The 18,925-nt window shown below is 45.8% G+C and overlaps 1 protein-coding gene across 1 annotated transcript in view; it reads right to left on the bottom strand.

The window, feature by feature from the left end:
- Positions 1 to 18,275, bottom strand: part of LOC136632005 (phospholipase A2 inhibitor 25 kDa subunit-like) — a 29,475-nt gene extending 11,200 nt beyond the window's left edge. Inside the window, exons 1-2 of the mRNA XM_066606538.1 lie at positions 18,206 to 18,275; positions 8,730 to 8,876 (exon numbers count right to left, since the gene is read on the bottom strand). Of these exons, the coding sequence (XP_066462635.1) occupies positions 8,730 to 8,853 (124 nt within the window). The 5' untranslated portion in view covers positions 8,854 to 8,876; positions 18,206 to 18,275. The remainder of the gene's footprint in view (positions 1 to 8,729; positions 8,877 to 18,205) is intronic.
- Between the last annotated feature and the right edge of the window lie 650 nt (positions 18,276 to 18,925).

Here is an 18,925-nt window from a genome sequence, read left to right as displayed (position 1 = left end):
TACCCCACTGTGTCTCCTCTTGATTCACACTATATAAGCAGACCGTACGCATTTCTCAGAGGGTCTTTTTGCTATAATGTACGTAAAATACCGCAGTGTATGTCCTGTTGATCCACACTACATAACCAGACTATACGCATTTATCACAGTCTTTTTTTGCTATAGTGAACGCAAAATACCTCAGTGTGTGTCCTGTTGATCCACACTATATAACCATGCTGTTCGCATTCATCAGGTTTTTTTTTTGCTATAGTGTATGCAAAATACCCTAGTGTGTGTCCTGTCGATCCACTCTATTAAAGCAGACTGTACGCATTTCTCATGTTTTTTTTTTTTTTGCTATAGTGTACACAAAATACCCCAGAGTGTGTCCTGTCCATCTGCACTATTTAAACAGTCTGTACGCATTTATCACAGTCTTCTTTTTTTTGCTATAGTGTATGCAAATACCTTGCAGTTTGCATAATATTTTCACGCAGTGCATTATACAACATGATCAAGACTAGGGGTAAGGGTCGAGGAAGAGGACAGGGACATGAGAGTCTGAATAAGGGTGTGGGCAGAGGCTGAGGTCCTGGGCGGAGTGAGACAGTGCCGGCTGCTGAGGGAGAAGTAAATCGCCGCGTATCTACACTCCCTAGCTTTATCTTACAGTTTTCCGGTCTGCATGGTATACCATTATTAACCCCTTGAGTGGCGGGTTTCCTACCACCCTGTCGTGCCCACCAGGACAGGTTTTTTAAAATGGTCTAATCATTGATTTTCAACTAATTTTGCAGTTGCGTCTCAAGAGCCATAACTTTTTCATTTTTCCATTGACATGGCCATATAAGGGCTTGTTTTTTGCGGGACAAGTTGTGATTTTTTAAACAGGGGGGAGGAAAAAAAGAAATGGGGAAAAAAGAAAAAAAGGGGCCATGTCATTAAGGGGTTAAATAATGTATTAACTTCCTTCTCTGGGTCATTACGACGCATCGATACCACATGTGTGATTGTATTTTTGATATTTTTTTTTTTTACAAAGTAAAGGGAGACAAGTGTTTTTATAATTTTTTTCCTTTTTTTTTAAATTTTTTAAATTTTTTTTTTGTCCCTTTAGGGGACTTCTACAGAGACCCATCAGGACCCCCTGATCACATTCTGGGGGTCCGATGGTGACAGCCCTTTACATGCTGCAGTGACAGCCCTTTACATGCTGCAGTCACATAGACTGCCGCAAGTAAAGGGTTAACACAGCAGAGATCGGAGGTTATCTCTGATCCCTGCTGTAAGAGCAGGTACCTAGCTGTCCTCTCACAGCCAAGCACCAAGCTCTCCCTGCCACAGAGACCATCGGCTTGCTTCTGACAAGCCGATGGTCTCTATGGCAACCTGTAAACAAAGCAGGAGATTGCCGGCATATCGACAATATCTTCTGCTGGTTTTTCAAAGCCCTTGCTTTGTTCTCTGTGGGACTGTGCAGGCAGAGCACACTGTCACAGCTTGTGGCATTGTGCTCTGCAGTTCCCATAGTGATACATAGCCTGGAAATCTTCCGGGCTATGTCGCTATGAGCAGTGGAGCTCGTCCGGAAAATTTCCGGGCGTGCCACTCAAGGGGTTAAAACCACAACAGTGCGATCAGGTGATCACGTGGATAGCAGATAACGCGTCCAGTAATTTTTACACCACCCAGTCTTCCACGCAGTCCACTCACACTAGCCAAGAGATTGGACCTCTGAATCCTCACGCTGATCCTCCTTCCTCTCAGCCTGCTCACTCCAGGAAAAGGAGAGATTCAGAACAGGAATACTCACAGGAACTGTTCTCAGGTCCCTTCCCTGAGTGGCAAACAATGGTTCATAAATAGAGATGAGCGAGCGTACTCGTCCGAGCTTGATACTCGTTCGAGTATTAGGGTGTTCGAGATGCTCGTTACTTGTGACGAGTACCACGTGATGTTCGAGTTACTTTCACTTTCATCTCTGAGACGTTAGCGCGCTTTTCTGGGCAATAGAAAGACAGGGAAGGCATTACAACTTCCCCCTGCGACGTTCAAGCCCTATACCACCCCCCTGCAGTGAGTGGCTGGGGAGATCAGGTGTCACCCGAGTATATAAATCGGCGCCTTCCGCGGCTCGCTACAGATGCATTCTCACATAGTACAGGGAAAGTGCTGCTGATGCCGGAGCTGCTATAGGGAGAGCGTTAGGAGTGATTTTAGGCTTCAAGAACCCCAACGGTCCTTCTTAGGGCCATAGAAATCGCAGATCGCACCTATCTGCGATCTGCGATTCCTGTTCTCTTCTCTATATGCGCTCAATGGGGCAAGACAAATCATTCTTCTCTGCCACAGCTGTAACAGCTGTGGCAGAGAAGAACAATGTTTGCCCATTGAATTCACACGTCATTCAATGACATCATTGTCATTGGCTGTGATTGGCTGAAGGCACGTGTGTTTTCTGGAGGCGGGGATTTCAAGCCCTTCGAAAGCAATGCTCTGCCGGGGACCAGGAGGGAGCGACAGCCTGCAGCAGTGCCGCAGAACGCCCGGGGAAGTGAGTAATGATTTTTATTCTTTGCTCCGCTGTATTCCCGGCGTATAAGGTGACAGTTGGGGGGTCGTCTTATACGCCCCGTCGCCTTATACGCCGGTATATACGGTATATATTTTTATTGTAACACATTTCTGGATGAATTGCAGGGAAGGGCTTCTATATTTAAGCCCTTCCCGACAATTCATCCCGCGATCGCCGGCAGCCCAACGCTTTCAGTGGAACCTGCTGTATTGCCGGCTCCATTGAATTCAAAGGGCTAACATCGTTCTTCTCTGCCACAGCTGTTACTGCTGTGGCAGAGGAGAACGATCTTTATGCTGACAGTGCAGGGGGGGGGGCCCACTCTTGCCGCTATTGTGGCTTAATAGTGGGACCTGGGAACTTCAGATGCAGCCCAACATGTAGCCCCTCGCCTGCCCTATCCGTTGCTGTGTCGTTCCCTTCACTTTCTTGAATTGCCCCGATTTTCACAAATGAAAACCTTAGCGAGCATCGGCGATATACAAAAATGCTCGGGTCGCCCATTGACTTCAATGGGGTTCGTTACTCGAAACGAACCCTCGAGCATCGCGAAAATTTCGTCCCGAGTAACAGGCACCCGAGCATTTTGGTGCTCGCTCATCTCTATTCATAAACCACCTGAGGATTTTGTTGCGACCGTTGCACAAAATTTGGACCTTTCACAGTCTCAGGGTGATGAAGGTGGGAACTTCCACGTAGTGTCTCAAGAGGTCTTTGTTGATGATGATGAGACACAGTTTTCTGTCAGTGAGGTTGTTGTTAGGGCAGTAAGTCTGAGGGAGGAGTAGACTGAGGGTTCAGAGTAAGAGCTGGTGGATGATGAGGTGGCTGACCCAACCTGGGTTGGTAAGCCAACTGAAGACAGTGCTTAAGAGGGGGAGGCAAGCGCAGCAGCAGAACAGGTTGGAAAAGGCAGTTGGGTGGCCAGAGGGAGAAGCAGGGCCAGAGTAAGTAATCTCCCAACTGTTCCCCACAGCACCTGCTCGTGGCAAGCTCCTGTGCAGAGGTCTAGGTGTTCAAAGGTCTGGAGGTTTTTTTAATGAGAGTGTGGAGGACTGACGAACAGTGGTGTGCAACCTGTACTGCACCAAGATCAGTAGGGGAGCCACCACTACGAGCTTGACCACCACCAGCATGCTGAGGCATATGATAGCTAAGCACCCGATGAGGTGGAACGAAGGCCATTCACCGCCTGCGGGTCACACCACTGCCTCTTCCCCTGTGTCACATGCTGTCACCGAGATGCAATCCCCTCCCAGGACGCAGGCATGAGCTTCTTCCACCCTGCATTCACCCCTTCACCTGCCCGGTCCTTCACTGCCTCCACCAATGTGTCCCAGCGCAGCATTCAGCTGTCCATAACACAAACAGAGAGAAGCGCAAATATGCTGTCATCCACCCGCATGTACAATCGCTAAATGTGCATATCTTCAAACTGCTGAACCTGGAGATGCTGCCATATAGGCTGGTAGAAACTGAGGCTTTCCCCAACCTCATGGTGGCGGACGTCCCTCGCTACTTGGTCCCCAGTTGCCACTATTTTTCCAGCTGTGGCCTACATTCCAGCTGTCTCCGCCCTACATCAGCATGTGTCACAGAATATCAACCGTGTCCTCACCAACGCGATTACTGGGAAGGTCCTCTTAACCACCGACACGTGGACAAGTGCTGCGGGCAGGGATACTACATCTCCCTGACGGCACATTGGGTTAACCTGGTGGAGGCTGGGACAGAGTCTAACCCTGGGTCCACTCATGTGCTAACCGCACCAAGGATTGGGAGTCATACCTCAGTCATGTTTTTTTCCAGCTTATTATGCCACCTCCTCCAAGCCCCCTCCTCCTCCTCCTCCACCTCTCAATTACCATCTGTGAGCACGTCACCTTCAGTCGGTAGCTCGAGGCGCTGCAGCACTGCCGTAGGGAAGCGTCAACAGGCCCTGCTGAAACTCCTGAGCTTAGTGACAAGAGGCACACCGCCTAAGAGCTGTTACAGGGTTTGACGGAGCAGACCGAACTCTGGCTTTCGCCTCTGAACCTCCAACCAGGCATGGTCGTGTGTGACAATGGGCATAACCTGGTGGCAGCTCTGCAGCTTGGCAGACTAACACACGTGCCATGCCTGGCTCACGTGTTCAATCTGGTGGTTCAGCCCTTTCTTAAAAACTACCCTAATTTGTCTGCGCTGCTCAGCAAGGTGCGTTGCATGTGCGCACATTTCAGAAAGTCCACCACAGATGCTGCCACCCTCAGGACACTGCAACAGCGCTTCCAGCTGTCAGTTCACTGACTGTTGTGCAATGTGCCCACACACTAGAATTCAACTTTGCACATGTTGGCCAGGGTTTAAGAGCAGCGTAGAGCCATTGTTGAATACCAGCTGCAACATTTCCGTTGGAGTGGTAGTCAGCATTCACACTTCTTCACAGAGGAGTGGGCATGGATGGCTAACATCTGTCAGGTGTTAGGAGACTTTGGGGAGTCAACACAAATAGTGAGCAGCGATTCGGCCATTATCAGCGTAACCATCCCGCTGCTTTGCCTGCTGAGAAGGTCACTGCTAAGCATAAGGCCAACGCTTTGCGGATAGAACAGGAGATGGGGGATGACAATACATCACTTGATAGCCAGATTACCCTCAGGTCAGTTTCTCAGCGTGTATTGGAGGTGGAAGAGGAGAGGGGAAGAAACAGAATGAATTGTCCTGGTTTGGCCACTCTAATTTCCCCATAGTACATGCTGTCTTTCCCTGAGGCACTGATAAAAAGCCCATCAGGGGGAGGCAGAGGCTGGGACAGGCAGTAGCTTGTCTGCCGGTCAACCGCCGCCTGAATCCCATTAAGCAAGTATGAGCTCTATGTTAAAAAAATATTTCAGAGGTTCACCTGCATTCTGAGTAAACAAATCTTTCTGGGGTACACCTATACTCTTGGTACACAAATTTTTCAGGGGTTTGCCTATACTTTTGGTAAACAAATCCTTTTAGGGGTTCGCCTATACTCTTGGTAAACAAATCTTTCAGGGTTTCAAATGCACTCTTGGTAAAAAAATCTTTCAGGGGTTCAACTGCACCCTTAATAAACAAATCTTTCAAGGGTTCACCTATACTCTTGGTAAACAAATGTTTCAGGGGTTCACATATACTCTTGGTAAACAAATCTTTCAGGGGTTCACCTATACTCTTGGTAAACAAATCTTTCAGGGGTTCACCTATACTCTTGGTATACAAATCTTTTAGGGGTTCGCCTATACTCTTGGTACAAACATTTTTCAGGGGTTCGCCTATACTCTTGGTAAACAAATCTTTCAGGGGTTCATCTATACTCTTGGTAAACAAATCTTTCAGGGGTTCACCTGTACTCTTGGTATACAAATCTTTTAGGGGTTCACCTATACTCTTGGTACAAAAAATTTTCAGGGGTTCGCCTATACTCTTGGTAAACAAATCTTTCAGGGGTTCATTTATTCTCTTGGTAAACAAATCTTTCAGGGGTTCACCTGCACTCTGGGTAAAAAAAATCTTTTGTTTTCTAATGGGTTGTTGAATTATGGAGATGTGTAGAAGTACTGGCACCTGAGTCCCCTTCATGCCCACATTTGTGGCTCATAAAATTTTGTTATGGGATTGGAATTATGGTCATACATTAAATTATCAGCAATTCTCATCAGCATTGTGGGATATCGCCCACAATTTCAAAGAGGGTCGCTGCCAGGCCCTGTCAACCCTTTGCAGTGTGTGTCTCCTGTTCCTTCTCATCCAATATGCACTTATAAATAGACATGAGGGTGGTGTGGCTATCAAGCTTCCATGTGGCATGAGGATAGATGAACACTGCACTGGGAAAAATTTCAGTACGCTGTGGATGCAGGCTCGTGCCTGTGTCCTGGGGGGATTGGACAGCAATGCCAGCATGTAACACAGGAGAAGAGGCAGTGGTGTCACCCGCAGGCGGTGATTGGTCTTCGTTCCACCTAGTGTGGTGCTTAACTAGAATGTGCCTTGCTGATTATGCTTTGGCCCAACTAAATTGTTAGGGGAGTGACCACCAGGCTCTTGCCCACAATTTAGCTTAATAGTCTGTGAGAAATGCGTACAGTCTGCTTATATAGTGTGAATGGACGGGACACACAGTGGGGTATTTTGCATACACTATAGAAAAAAAAGACAGTGAGAAATGCGTACAGTCTTCTTATATAGTGTGGATCGACAGGACACACAGTGGGGTATTTTGCATACACTATAGCAAAAAAGAAAAACTCTAAGAAATGCAAACAGTCTGCTTATATAGTGTGGATCGACAGGACATACACTGAGGTATTGAGTGACCTGGGAGCCTCAGATGCATCCATACATGCTGCCCCAGCTGTGACCTATCCAATTCTGTGGTGTTTCCATCACTTTCTGATGTTTTCAGGTGAATCACACACCCTCCCCTATGCAGAGCATGGGTCACCTTGAAAAATGCTCGAGTCTCCTATTGACTTCAATGGAGTTCGTTACTCGAAATGAGCTCGCCAGCATTACGAAAAGCTCGACTCGAGTACCGTGCACCCGGGCATTTTGGTGCTCGCTCATCTCTAGAGGTGAGCAGTCATGTTCAGGCTGTATTGGTGTGAAAAACAACGTGTTCTGTGTCTCTGTGTAGCTGTCCAAACATGTGGTCTGAACAGTCCTGTTCCGTGTAGTGTGCATTCATTTGTGTGTTGGTGTGAACTGTGTCCTGTGCTGCTCGGATCGTTTACCATCTAGAGCAAGCTAGGTCCTTAGGTTCCAGCATGGCGCCATCCCTATTCAGATAATCACCCCGCTTGCAGGCAGGACTCATGGAGTAAGTTGTCTAGTGAGAGTAGGGACCCACTAGACAATGAGGACCCTTGTCATGGGCTAGTGGGCTTGAGTATATTGGCCACAATATGAATCACCACCTCGTACCATAGCATTTCCATGTGCTTATGCGTGCAGGTATGTCTGGTAAGTGTTTGGGGTGTTTGCCAGTCATTATGCCAAGTCTGCTTACGAGTCCTGTTTGTAGTTCATTGGTTAACGTATGAAGAAGATGTGACACTCGACTAGCCTAGTACCAATGATCAGGCCTTTTTAGAAGTCGCTTATGTCCCATTTACATGGGACGACGCTTGTTCAAATGAGCATACAAGTGACATCACCGCTAGTTGTTTGCGCTCGTGAAGAATGTTTAGACAGGCAGATCATCACTGAGAATCACTATTTTCATGCTCACTTCTCCCTCAGTGCTTTATATTCTATGCAATGATTTTTATGCAGGCTGGAACTCAGTGATGAAAATGAGACAGAAACAGTGGACGAAGGCTTCGCGTTTACATGTAATAATTATCGGGCACTTCCCTTTGAACAAATTTGGCACAACAATTATTATGTGTAGGTGGGCCTTTAGATTGTTGGATTTTCCCATCTAATGTGGAATCTCACTGAATCTGATCTACAGATAACTTGTCACTTGATTTTATGCTGCACTCTGGGGTCCCATGTCTAATATCCATACAAGGAGGCTCCAGTTATGAAAGGACAGAGGACTCTAAAAATGGGGCCATTCTGTGTACACTCAATGTGATCACAAAGCATAGGTGGTTCCAAGTAAGGGAATATAGTTTATGGGGTCACTCTTTATTATAGGAGAGAGCTTTTACCCTTATGATACTATCTTATGATTTTCACATGTTTTTAATTAGTCTGTCATTGTTTATATGTGTTGACAATAAAATTGGTTACTATTTTCGTATTTTTCTTTAGTTTTCTCTTATATAGTTTAATTGTGCCTTCTTGTACATTTTTTTGAGCTAATAACAAGACAGTGCTAATAACAGATTGACATGCCACCATTGTGGCCAGTGATTGGCTGCGGTGGTGATGCGTGAAAATGAAACATGACTGCTGGAGTAAACAGATGGGTGGGGATTGAACAAACCATTGGCATGGGAGCCGTGGGGGATTTTGAAAGAGTACAAAACTTTGGGCTATTGTAACTAACTCAATATTGTGCAGACCTGAGTCATAATGTGCCACGTTTCTGAAGGCATCTTTAATTATACGACATGAAAATTCAGCTGCGTTAGTAAACTAGGAGCTGTAAAGTCTATGAAGAATTTACCAAACCACATTTGTATGTAGAACAAAGCAGAAATTGATGACTTACCTGTTGGAAGAGTGGGAGTACAGTCGTCAGAGCTGCAGCATGAAATGCCAACTGCAATTCGTCCTTGCGTTTTGCTCATGGTGCCACTGAAGTTGCATTGAGAGGAAGGTACACATCCCCTCATCAAATATTCAATTCCCACTCCCTCTACAAATAGAAAGATCAAACATTTTTTTTTCTTTTCGAAATTTCACCCTTCCATTGGAGAATAGCAGAATCTGTGCATTTTGCACCTCCAGTATTCAGGACAACTTTTAGATTTTATTTGTTTATTTGTATAGCATCCCACACTCTCTACGTTGCCATACCATGTAAATCTTCAGCCATTGTACCTTCTATATCATCCGATTATTTGTAGTTTGTAAGCTCGTTGGAGCAGGCCCCTCACCCCTACTATTTCCATCAATTGATTACTACATGTAATCGTGGTTTTGTTTCTGTTACCCCTGTCTTGGAAGCGCTGTGGAATATGTTGGCGTTATATAAAGATTATTATTATTAGCATTATTAAATTTAAACTGATAAAGGAGACTGAGACAGATAGTATTGACTAGAAATAACCAGAGAATTTTGTTTCCTAATGGTATCTCTCCTCATATCTTCCCTAATCTCTCCCTTATACTGTCCCTAAGACCAGACACCCCTGTCCCTAGGTAGCCCTCAGTTTTCTTTATCTGAAATATTGTTCATGAAAACAAGAGGGCACTAGGAACAAGGTAAGAAATCAAACAAGCAAGCAGAATTATAAACCAAGGGAGGGCAGAATCAAACAGGCCACAAATTTAGCAAACAAGATGGGTCCAGACAACCATAGGAACAAATCAACTGACTAGAACAAAACAGACTAAAACAAGGCACTAGAACTAAGCAAGAAATACTTAATAAAAATGCATATTGTTACTGCGCAAGATTACATAGAATGTACTGCACTCATCGGACTATGACAGAGCTCCTCAGCCACCCCTTCGAAACCACTAAGAGAGTGCAGGCGTCTTCCAATTTGACGTATATTGCAGGGTTTTGGCATCACAAACAGGATCGATACTTCTTTGACCTTTTTGCGCAATTTTGAAAAGGTAAATGGCCAGCATCCATATTTCAAAAATAACCTAAGTGGGAGCTATTCTACTCCCATTCCTTCTGGAGCTTAGTTGAGCTCTATAGCACCTTGTAAATGAGAGATTCAGAGGAACCAGGAACCAGCAGTCCCAAGTGGTCCAAACTAATAAGAAGCAACGGTCAGGGAAATGCCTTCAGAACTATGCCCTCTCCCTTCAGGAAGAGATGAAAATCGTAATTCATGCTCATCTGCGAGAAGCTGACACTGCTGACCAAATGCTACTGGAGCAATTTATTGAAGGGGTGACCTCTGAAGACCTCCGGATGAAACTGAAAATGTTAGCAGTCCAACACCCAGGTGACAGTTTCCTAGATTTTAAGAAGTTAGCTATTCAGATGATGAGTATCGAACCTATAGTTGCAGAGATGGAAATTCCTGCCACCTCTGAAGATTTACTGAAATAAATCAGACTCCTACGACGCACCAAACCATGGAGTTCATTCCAGACCACCCAAGCAACTGAATCTGAGGAGGATGAAGTTCCCCAGAGCCCACAAATGGGAATAATCCAGAAACAACTGGCAATAATGACATGGGGAGTGGCGACTCGTGGGCCTCACCGAAGGGACAAAGGGTTTCAACAAGGACTTGTGGAAAACCCTATGCACTTTCCACGTGGCTGGCAACTCAAGTTCGTAAGCGAGCGGGTTAATTACATGCGTAATGGTAAAAGGCCCTACAAAACGCGGCGCAAGCTTTAAGGACGGGACCTTCAATCTTAGGTTCCTGGAGGACAGATACACTTTCTGACCCACCCTGTAAGGTTCAGAAACTGAGAGGCTTCTCCCACTGTGCAGCTGCATGCGAGACCCCACTGCCTCTAGATTCTTTTGCACTTCCTTCCATACCCCCTGCAGCACATCAGTGGCGACATCAGCTGCAGGACAGGCAGACGGGTAGGAAGAGAAGTCAGGAAATGGGGATGCTGGCCATAAACGCACAAAAATGGAGAAAACCCAGTGGAAGAACTGGTACGGTTGTTCAGCGCAAACTCAGCCAATGAGCCTTCTCGCTCGCAAACAGCCTTAAGTATTGCACCAAATCCTGGTTCTTCCACTCAGTTTGACCATTAGTCTGCGGGTGGAATGCTGAAGAGAATGAAAGCGAAGTCCCAAGATTTCTGCAGAAGGCCCGCCAAAACTGCGCCACGAACTGAACTCCGCGATCGGACACAATGTTCTCAGGAACTCCATGGAGGCGAACAATTTCTTTAACGAAGACCTGGGCAAATTCAATCGCCGAAGGGAGTTTCTCTAATGCCACAAAATGGGCCATCTTAGAGAAACGGTCCACCACCACCAGAACGGTGGTGAACCCTTGTGACTCTGGCAAGTCAGTAACAAAATCTACCAAAAGGTGCAACCAGGGGGACAACGGCACAGGCAATGGTCTCAGAGGACCCTACGGATGCCGCCGGCGATTCTTGCCGCGAGCGTAAATAGAGCACCCCCTTACGAAGTCACGTATCTGACGAGACATACCAGGCCACCAGTAGAGCCTGGAGCACAGATCCAGAGTCCCTTGCACTCCCGGATGACCCGCGAAAACTGACGAGTGGGACTCTTCAATAACCGTGAGGCGTAAAGATTCTGGCATAAACCATCTGCCCTCTAGCTCCCCTGGTGCAGCGTCCTGCTGAGCACTCTGAAGGCGGGGAAGGAGACCAGAGTTCACAGCCGCAGCCACAACCCCAGGTTCCAGGATATTTTCGCGAGGCAGCGACTCACATTCTGGCACCCCAAAACTCCGCGAGAGAGCATCAGCCTTGACATTCTTAGCTCCCGGGAGATACGTCACTACAAGGCTAAATCTAGAAAAGAACAAAGCCCACCTGGCCTGAGTGAGTCGTTTAGCGTTGGCGAGATATACCAAGTTCTTATGATCAGTGTACACCGTGACGGGATGTCGAGCGCCCTCAAGATGGTGACGCCACTCTTCTAAGGACCACTTCATTGCCAATAGCTCTCGATTACCTACATCGTAATTAAGCTCTGCCGAACTGAACTTTCGTGAGAAGAATGCACATGGACTGTAGCCTGACCTCCTGCTAACCACCTGAGACAACACAGAGCCAGCCCCCACCTCAGATGCATCAACCTCCACGAAAAAGGGGCGTTGTGGGTCAGGCTGGACGAGCACCGGGGAGGCCGAGAACGCCCTTTTGAGACGATCGAACGCCTCCAGGGCCTCAGGTGACCATCTTACCAAGTCAGCCCCCTTTCTGGTAAGATCGGTCAGCGGTTGAGCGATGACTGAATAGTTTCTGATGAACTTGTGATAGAAATTCGCAAAACCTAAGAACCGTTGGAGTGCTTTCAGATTATCTGGTCGGACCCACTGGGAGATAGCTGCCACTTTATCCTACTCCATTTGCACAGAAGTCGGAGAAATTACGTACCCCAGAAAGGACACTTGTTGAGTGCCAAACAGACATTTCTCCAATTTGTCAAACAACTGGTACTCACGTAACCGGGTTAGTACCAACCTAAGGTGCTGCACATGAGAGTCCCAGTTAGGAGAATATACCAGGATGTCGTCGAGGTAGATGACTAAAAACACCCCCAAGACGTCGTGAAAGACAGCATTCATAAATCCCTGAAAGACCGCAGGGGCATTACACAGGCCAAAAGGCATCACCAGACATTCAAAGTGTCCCAAGGGGGTATTGAAAGCTGTCTTCCACTCATCCCCTCGCGGATATGGATCAAATTATAAGCCCCTCTTAAATCTTGTTTCGAAAACCAGTGGGCTCCCACCACCTGATTCAGGAGGTCCAGAATCAGAGGCAGAGAGCACTGGTTCTTAACTGTGATCTGATTCAAGGCCTGATAATCTACACAAAGCCTCAATGTCCCATCCTTCTTCTCGACAAAGAAGAGACCCGCCCCAGCAGGGGAACAGGATGGCCTAATATGATGTTTTGCCAGGGACTCCATAATATAGACCTTGAGAGCTTCGTGCTCCCACCTTGATAAGTTAAAAATGGCTCCCTTAGGAATGGGCTTATTTGGAATAAGGTCTATCCCACAATCCCACTCTCTGTGGGGAGGCAGGGTCTCTGACAGTCCTTTAGAAAACACATCCCGGACGTCAGACAGGTATTCCGGAATGAGTGCGGTATATACTGAACAGAGAGGAAGGGGAGCAAGGTGGCTATGGCAGGATGGTCCCCAATGAGTCAGCTCCCGGGTGGTCCAATTGAATTTGGGGTTGTGCAACGCCAACCAAGGCATCCCTAGCACCATGTCTACTGACATTTTCTCCATCACCAGGAATGATAGTTCTTCTGAGTGGAGAATCCCCACTGTGAACTGTAACACTGGGGTCCTCCACCGCACCAGGCCCGTAGAGAGAGGGGTAGCATCAATACTAGTAAAATGAATTGGCGTCTTCAGCACCACCAATTCAGCCAACAGGGGTCTAACGAAACACATGCTTATCAGGTTAGTGGCTGCTCCAGAATCAATAAACGCCTGCCCTGAGCGGGAAAAATTCTGGAATCTAACCTGACAAGGTACTTCATCAAGTCAGCATCTTCATCCCTCCGGTTGGTTTCTGCAGAGAATGAGGTTCCCAAGTTCAGATCTTCATCTTCACCAAGTCTGTCCTTCCCGTGGTCCTTCAGCTTCTTCATGTCCACCATCCCTCCAGTGTTCATTTTGAAAGGGTCATCCACCAATACGGCTTCTTCTGGCAAATTCTTTCCCACTAATAAAGCTGCGGCGCTGACACCATTGAGTCGCTTTCTGAGACTCTGCACTTCTTTAGCTTCTTCTAGTTTCATTCTAACCTCTCTAGCCACCCCTTCATCTTCCTCCTCGTCGTCCGAGCTGGAGGCTCTTCTTCTGCGGAACATTTTACCGGCTGGCATTGTGGATTCCGTACGATATTCAGCTTCCCATGTAAACAGTAAGGCGAACGCGCGCACTTCCGGCGACCCACGTCGCCGGGACAGCCCCGACCCCAGAGCTCCAGGACGCCGGAGCCGACGCCGGAGCGGCGCGCGCCGACCGCGGGACCCCGCGTCGCCCTGCATGGTAACACTGTTCCTTAGAAGAAATCTGTTTTGTAGACAAATATTGATTCACCGGCAAGATGCAAGCATTATTTTAACCGCTTACCATGACCAGTCTGGACACTTTGGTGTAAAAAGACTGAAGCAACTATTCGTAGATGTTTCTATTGGATTGGCATGAGAGCTGACATTGAGAAATGGTGCCAAGATTGTACAGTGTGTGAAACCAGAATATGAGTCACAGCAAAACAAAGCTCTCCTCCACATCTTATCGAACCCATGTGGCCCCTTAAGATTTTTGCCATTGACCATCTAAAGATTGACCCAGCAGGACCAGCATTATTTATTTTCTCACCATGATCGATTACTACCTGAAATACACAGTTGCTGTCGCTGTGAAAGACTTGACTTCAAAAACCACTGCCCAACTGGTGTGGAAGAATCCAGTCTTATTTCCCTACCAATATCTTTTAAATCAGGCAATCATGTCACGTTCACCTAGTTCCATTGTTCGTCCAAATCCTTTGGTCTACCTTCATTTGTGTGCAAGATTACATAGAGCGCAATGCGCACATCGCCACCATGACACGACTCCTCAGCCACCCTTTAGAAACCACTCAGAGAGTGCAGGCCTCTTCCTACTTGTCGCACATTGCAAATTGACAAGGTTCTCCAGCCCTTAGTGAATTAAGGTCACTTAGCAACAGTCTGTGGAATGGTTAGCCAGGTTTAGCAAGAGAAGACAGCTTAGAATTGGTAGAATAGGCCCCTTTACAAGCTGAGCTACAGTGATAGTATAAATTGGAGGAGTAGGCAGAGCTACAGTCAGTCTAGAGCTGAGTCTGCTCCATAGCAGAGTCGAGTGACAACATCTAGGATCAGCCAGTGTGGTGGGAAGGAGAAAATATCTAAAGTGTGAGTACCAATTAACAAGAATTGTTAGCAAAGTCAGAAGACAAGTGAGAGAGGAGAGAAAAAGGAGTTCTAAGCCAAAGAAGAAGAAAGTCAGGAAAGAAAGGAAACTAAGTTGGCCAGTCATAGGCACAGTCAGGGAGAAAAGATGAAAGAAAAAATGAAGTGTACAATTGAAGTTTACTTGCACTAATCCCCTGAGAAATGTTCAGAAGTAATAAATGTCTACAACTGTAACTGTTCATTCTAAAGTCACTTTATGCAAAGTGTTGGAAGCAAGTCAATCTGCAATCTCCTTTTCTCACTGAAAATAAATTCATTTATGGTTTACATTACAACCTGAATCCTGGAGTTCCTTCCCACCAACATAAGATCTGCACTGAAGTACCACACCACGTGCTCCAGGGGAAAAGAGGTTCTACCCCTATTTTTATTTAGTTCTCCACTTTTTGTAACTTATTATTCACCACTGTACCCTATTTGACTCCACAGGTAGCACCAAATAAGAACTGCCAAATTTACCACTGCGCAGTGCACGAGCCAAACCACATTCCTCCACAGGAGAGGAGTAGCTGTGCCATTGTGACTAACATCATTTTTATGCCCCCCTCCATGGGCTTGGCCGCTACAACTGTTATGACCAGCAAACCCACTGCAGAAGCCAAGGAAACATAATGGGAGTCTAGCCAATGAGGAACTACTGTAGTCCCTAAACAACTGACTAAGCAGTGAGGTTAGAAAACAGGACATGATGATCCAGTAGGCGAATTTCTGCTGATTATAACACCAGTGTGACAATTTTGGAAGATGCCTGAGTATTGTGATCATTTTGGTTCATTCTGATTCTCTGGTTCTCAACATTTGACTATTCTAACTATGTTCCTATCTCTACTCCTGACCATGGCTCCTTATACAGACCACACTACTTTTCACTGCCAGCCTTGATCTCTGATGTGATCTCTGGTGTGTCCCTCATAAAGAAGTGTGCCCGACCAAGAGTCTTGGGAGGCCCATAAGGCCTCTCTTCTCCATATAGGGAGCCAAGTACTATGAATACAGCATTATAGTTGGGGCACCTTGATAGAGGTTTTGCATTGTGGTCCAGGAACATCAAGTTATGCCACTGTGTTGGGGTGCGGCTTGGACAGGCATCGGGACGGCAGCTGCAGCTTAGGCTCCGCTCGGTGAAGGCACTCTGCAGTGGTTTGTAGTGTTAGCAGAGAAGGGGAAATCATCCTACCAGCTGTGGGAAAGCTTCAGGAACACAGCGATGTTCAGGAGGAGGTCTATTAAAAACAAACCGGTGAGACTGGAGGAATTCTTCGAGGAGTGTGGCTCCCACTCAGAAATGGCCACGGAGGACACCCCCAACCCCGGCTCCCCGGCAAAAAAGCAGAATGGACGGCTGGAGCCTGCCTCTAAAGAGGATGCAACCCGATGAGACACTGAAGAGGCTGCTGGAGCAAGCAGCAGCAGCCAGGAAATGGAGGTCCCCTCAGAAAGAGAGAGGTCAGTAACAGCAGGGGACACTGACATAGGATCCCTAGAATCCAAGATGGCGACAACTAGCTCCTTGCCCACTAGCAGCTCTGAAAAGCAGAGGCAACAGCTATCAAATGCAGAGGGCACTGGAAATTCTGCTATATATATGTCTGAGAGAGAGGGAGAGGAAGGTCTGCAGAGCCTTTATGCTACGAATAAACCAGCATCAGAACTATACATTAACAAGGCTATAGTAGCTCTCAGAAACACTATCCAAACAGACCTTGGAGAGCTATCATCAAAAGTAAACACATCTGTCATGGAAGTTAAAGGGGTTGTCCCGCGCAAGCAAGCGGTGTTAAGCACTTCTGTATGGCCATATTAATGCACTTTGTAATATACATTGTGCATTAAATATTGGCCATACAGAAGTTATACACTTACCCCCTCCGGTGTTGGCATCCCCGTCTCCATGGCGCGACCGAAGCCATGCGCAGAAGACCTGTGCGGCGCGAGCCAGCCGGAGCGGCCCCATTCAACAGAACAGAAGAGGAGACTGCGCAAGCGCTTCTAATTAGAGATGAGCGAGCACCAAAATGCTCGGGTGCTCGTTACTCGAGTCGAACTTTCAGTGATGCTCGAGAGTTCGTTTCGAGTAACGAACCCCATTGAAGTCAATGGGTGACTCGAGCATTTTTGTATATCGCCGATGCTCGCTAAAGTTTTCATTTGTGAAAATCTGCAAAACACAAGAAAGTGATGGAAACAACACAGAAACGAATAGGGCAGGCGGGGAGCTACATTTTGGGCTGCATCTCAAGTTCCCAGGTCCCACTATTAAGCCACAATAGCGGAAAGAGTGAGACACCCCCCCCACACACACACACACACACACACACATGACATATTTGCAAAAATATGAAATTTTATTTTTTTCTCCTCTAAATTGAATTAATTCCTGAAAAAAACTGTGGGGTCAAAATACTCATGACCCCCCTCACTGGATACATTAAGGGGTGTAGTTTTAAAATGGAGTCATTTGGGGGGGGTATCTATCATTCTGACACTCATGAGCCTTTGCAAACTTGGCTTGGTGCAGGAAAACAAAGTGTTCCTCAAAATGCTGAAAAGTAATGTTAAATTTGTACGTCATCTAAATGGTTAAAAAAAAACACTAAAGTTTTTAAATGTGCATTTAGAATAAAGTAAACAGATGGAAATATATATCCTATCAAAAATTTGTACAATATGTTTGGACATATTTGAGATATTACAGTTGAAAATGTGAAAAAATGACAATTTTTTCAAAATGTTTCCAATATTGGTACTTTTAATAAATATACACAAATTATATAAGTCTCTTTTTACTACCTAAATGAAGTACAATATGTGGCGAAAAAACAATGTCAGAATCACTGGGATATGCAAAACCTTTACGGAGTTATGTTATGTTGAACGATGCATGTCATATTTCCAATTTTGGCTCCGTCACTAAGGCACAAACAGGCTTCGTCACTAAGGGGTTAAAGGGTTAATAGCCATGATCGGCGGAACGATAGTGGTAGTGAAGGAAAATGTAGTTTACTTACCTGCAAAATTCCCAGAAAAGACTCATAGGAAACTAAAGTAAACAAATAGTGGGAAAAAGTGTATTTTTCTCTGTCTATGCCCATTTATCACTATGGATAACCTATAGAATAAAAAGATAACTACTCCAGTTTGGAAGAATTAGAACGTACTAAGTGTCCCACAGGAAAAAAACCAAAACATATATATATATATATATATATATATATATATAAAGAGAGACTATATTTATTTTTAGAAGATTAAGAAACTCTATTAAAAGTTCTATATCAAATTCGGCATTCCAGTGTGTGAAATTTTACTCTGAACATCAAGACCCAAAATAGCCCTGGTCATGAAAGGGTTAGACATAGAACTCACCGCCAAGACCTTTTGTGTATGTTGATCCACACACAGATCCTGCAGGACAAGTAATGCTGTCGTCTGAGCATGTCGAGGATTCAGATGTACACTTCGTACACAAGAGAGCAGAACCTAGAGAGATGTCACACAGCACACAATCAGCACATTTATCACTAATTACACTCTAGTTTTCTGCTGCAAAGTAACTGAGATCAGCAGCATCAGAGACAGAAGTCTAAAAGCTCATCTCCCACTATGAAAGGATGAGAGGTAACAGCTGTCACACAGACTTATACTGCTATAGTAGAAGTATTAATATGTCTTATTACCGCCACAATTCCTGCTATTTATTATTTTCTATCATTATTAAAGGTACCTGCACACGGATATTTCTGGTCGATTTTCGGATCCAAATGGGACAGAAGTAGCGTCCATTCATGTAAATGGATATATGCAGCATGTCCTAATATTGTCTGATGTTCAGATGAGAATCTCACAAGTAAATGTACAGCCCCCACACATCAGACAGCACACGGACAGGATGTCCGATCAGAGTTGTGCCAGAGAATCTTGGGTGCAACTTCTTTAGTGCCCGTGTGCGTGTACCCTAAGGGTGTAGTTACACTTCCATTACTCAGTTGTAATTCCATCTCTTTGCTCCATTTTTTGGAGCAGTAATACAGAATTAAATTGGGAATAAACATTTGTTTTTTCTCCATTGTTTTCAAGGGGTTTTCA

This window comes from Eleutherodactylus coqui, chromosome 6 (genome assembly GCF_035609145.1).
Source record: "Eleutherodactylus coqui strain aEleCoq1 chromosome 6, aEleCoq1.hap1, whole genome shotgun sequence".
NCBI classification, from domain to species: Eukaryota; Metazoa; Chordata; class Amphibia; order Anura; family Eleutherodactylidae; genus Eleutherodactylus; species Eleutherodactylus coqui.
This window is presented reverse-complemented; position numbering and strand designations above follow the sequence as displayed.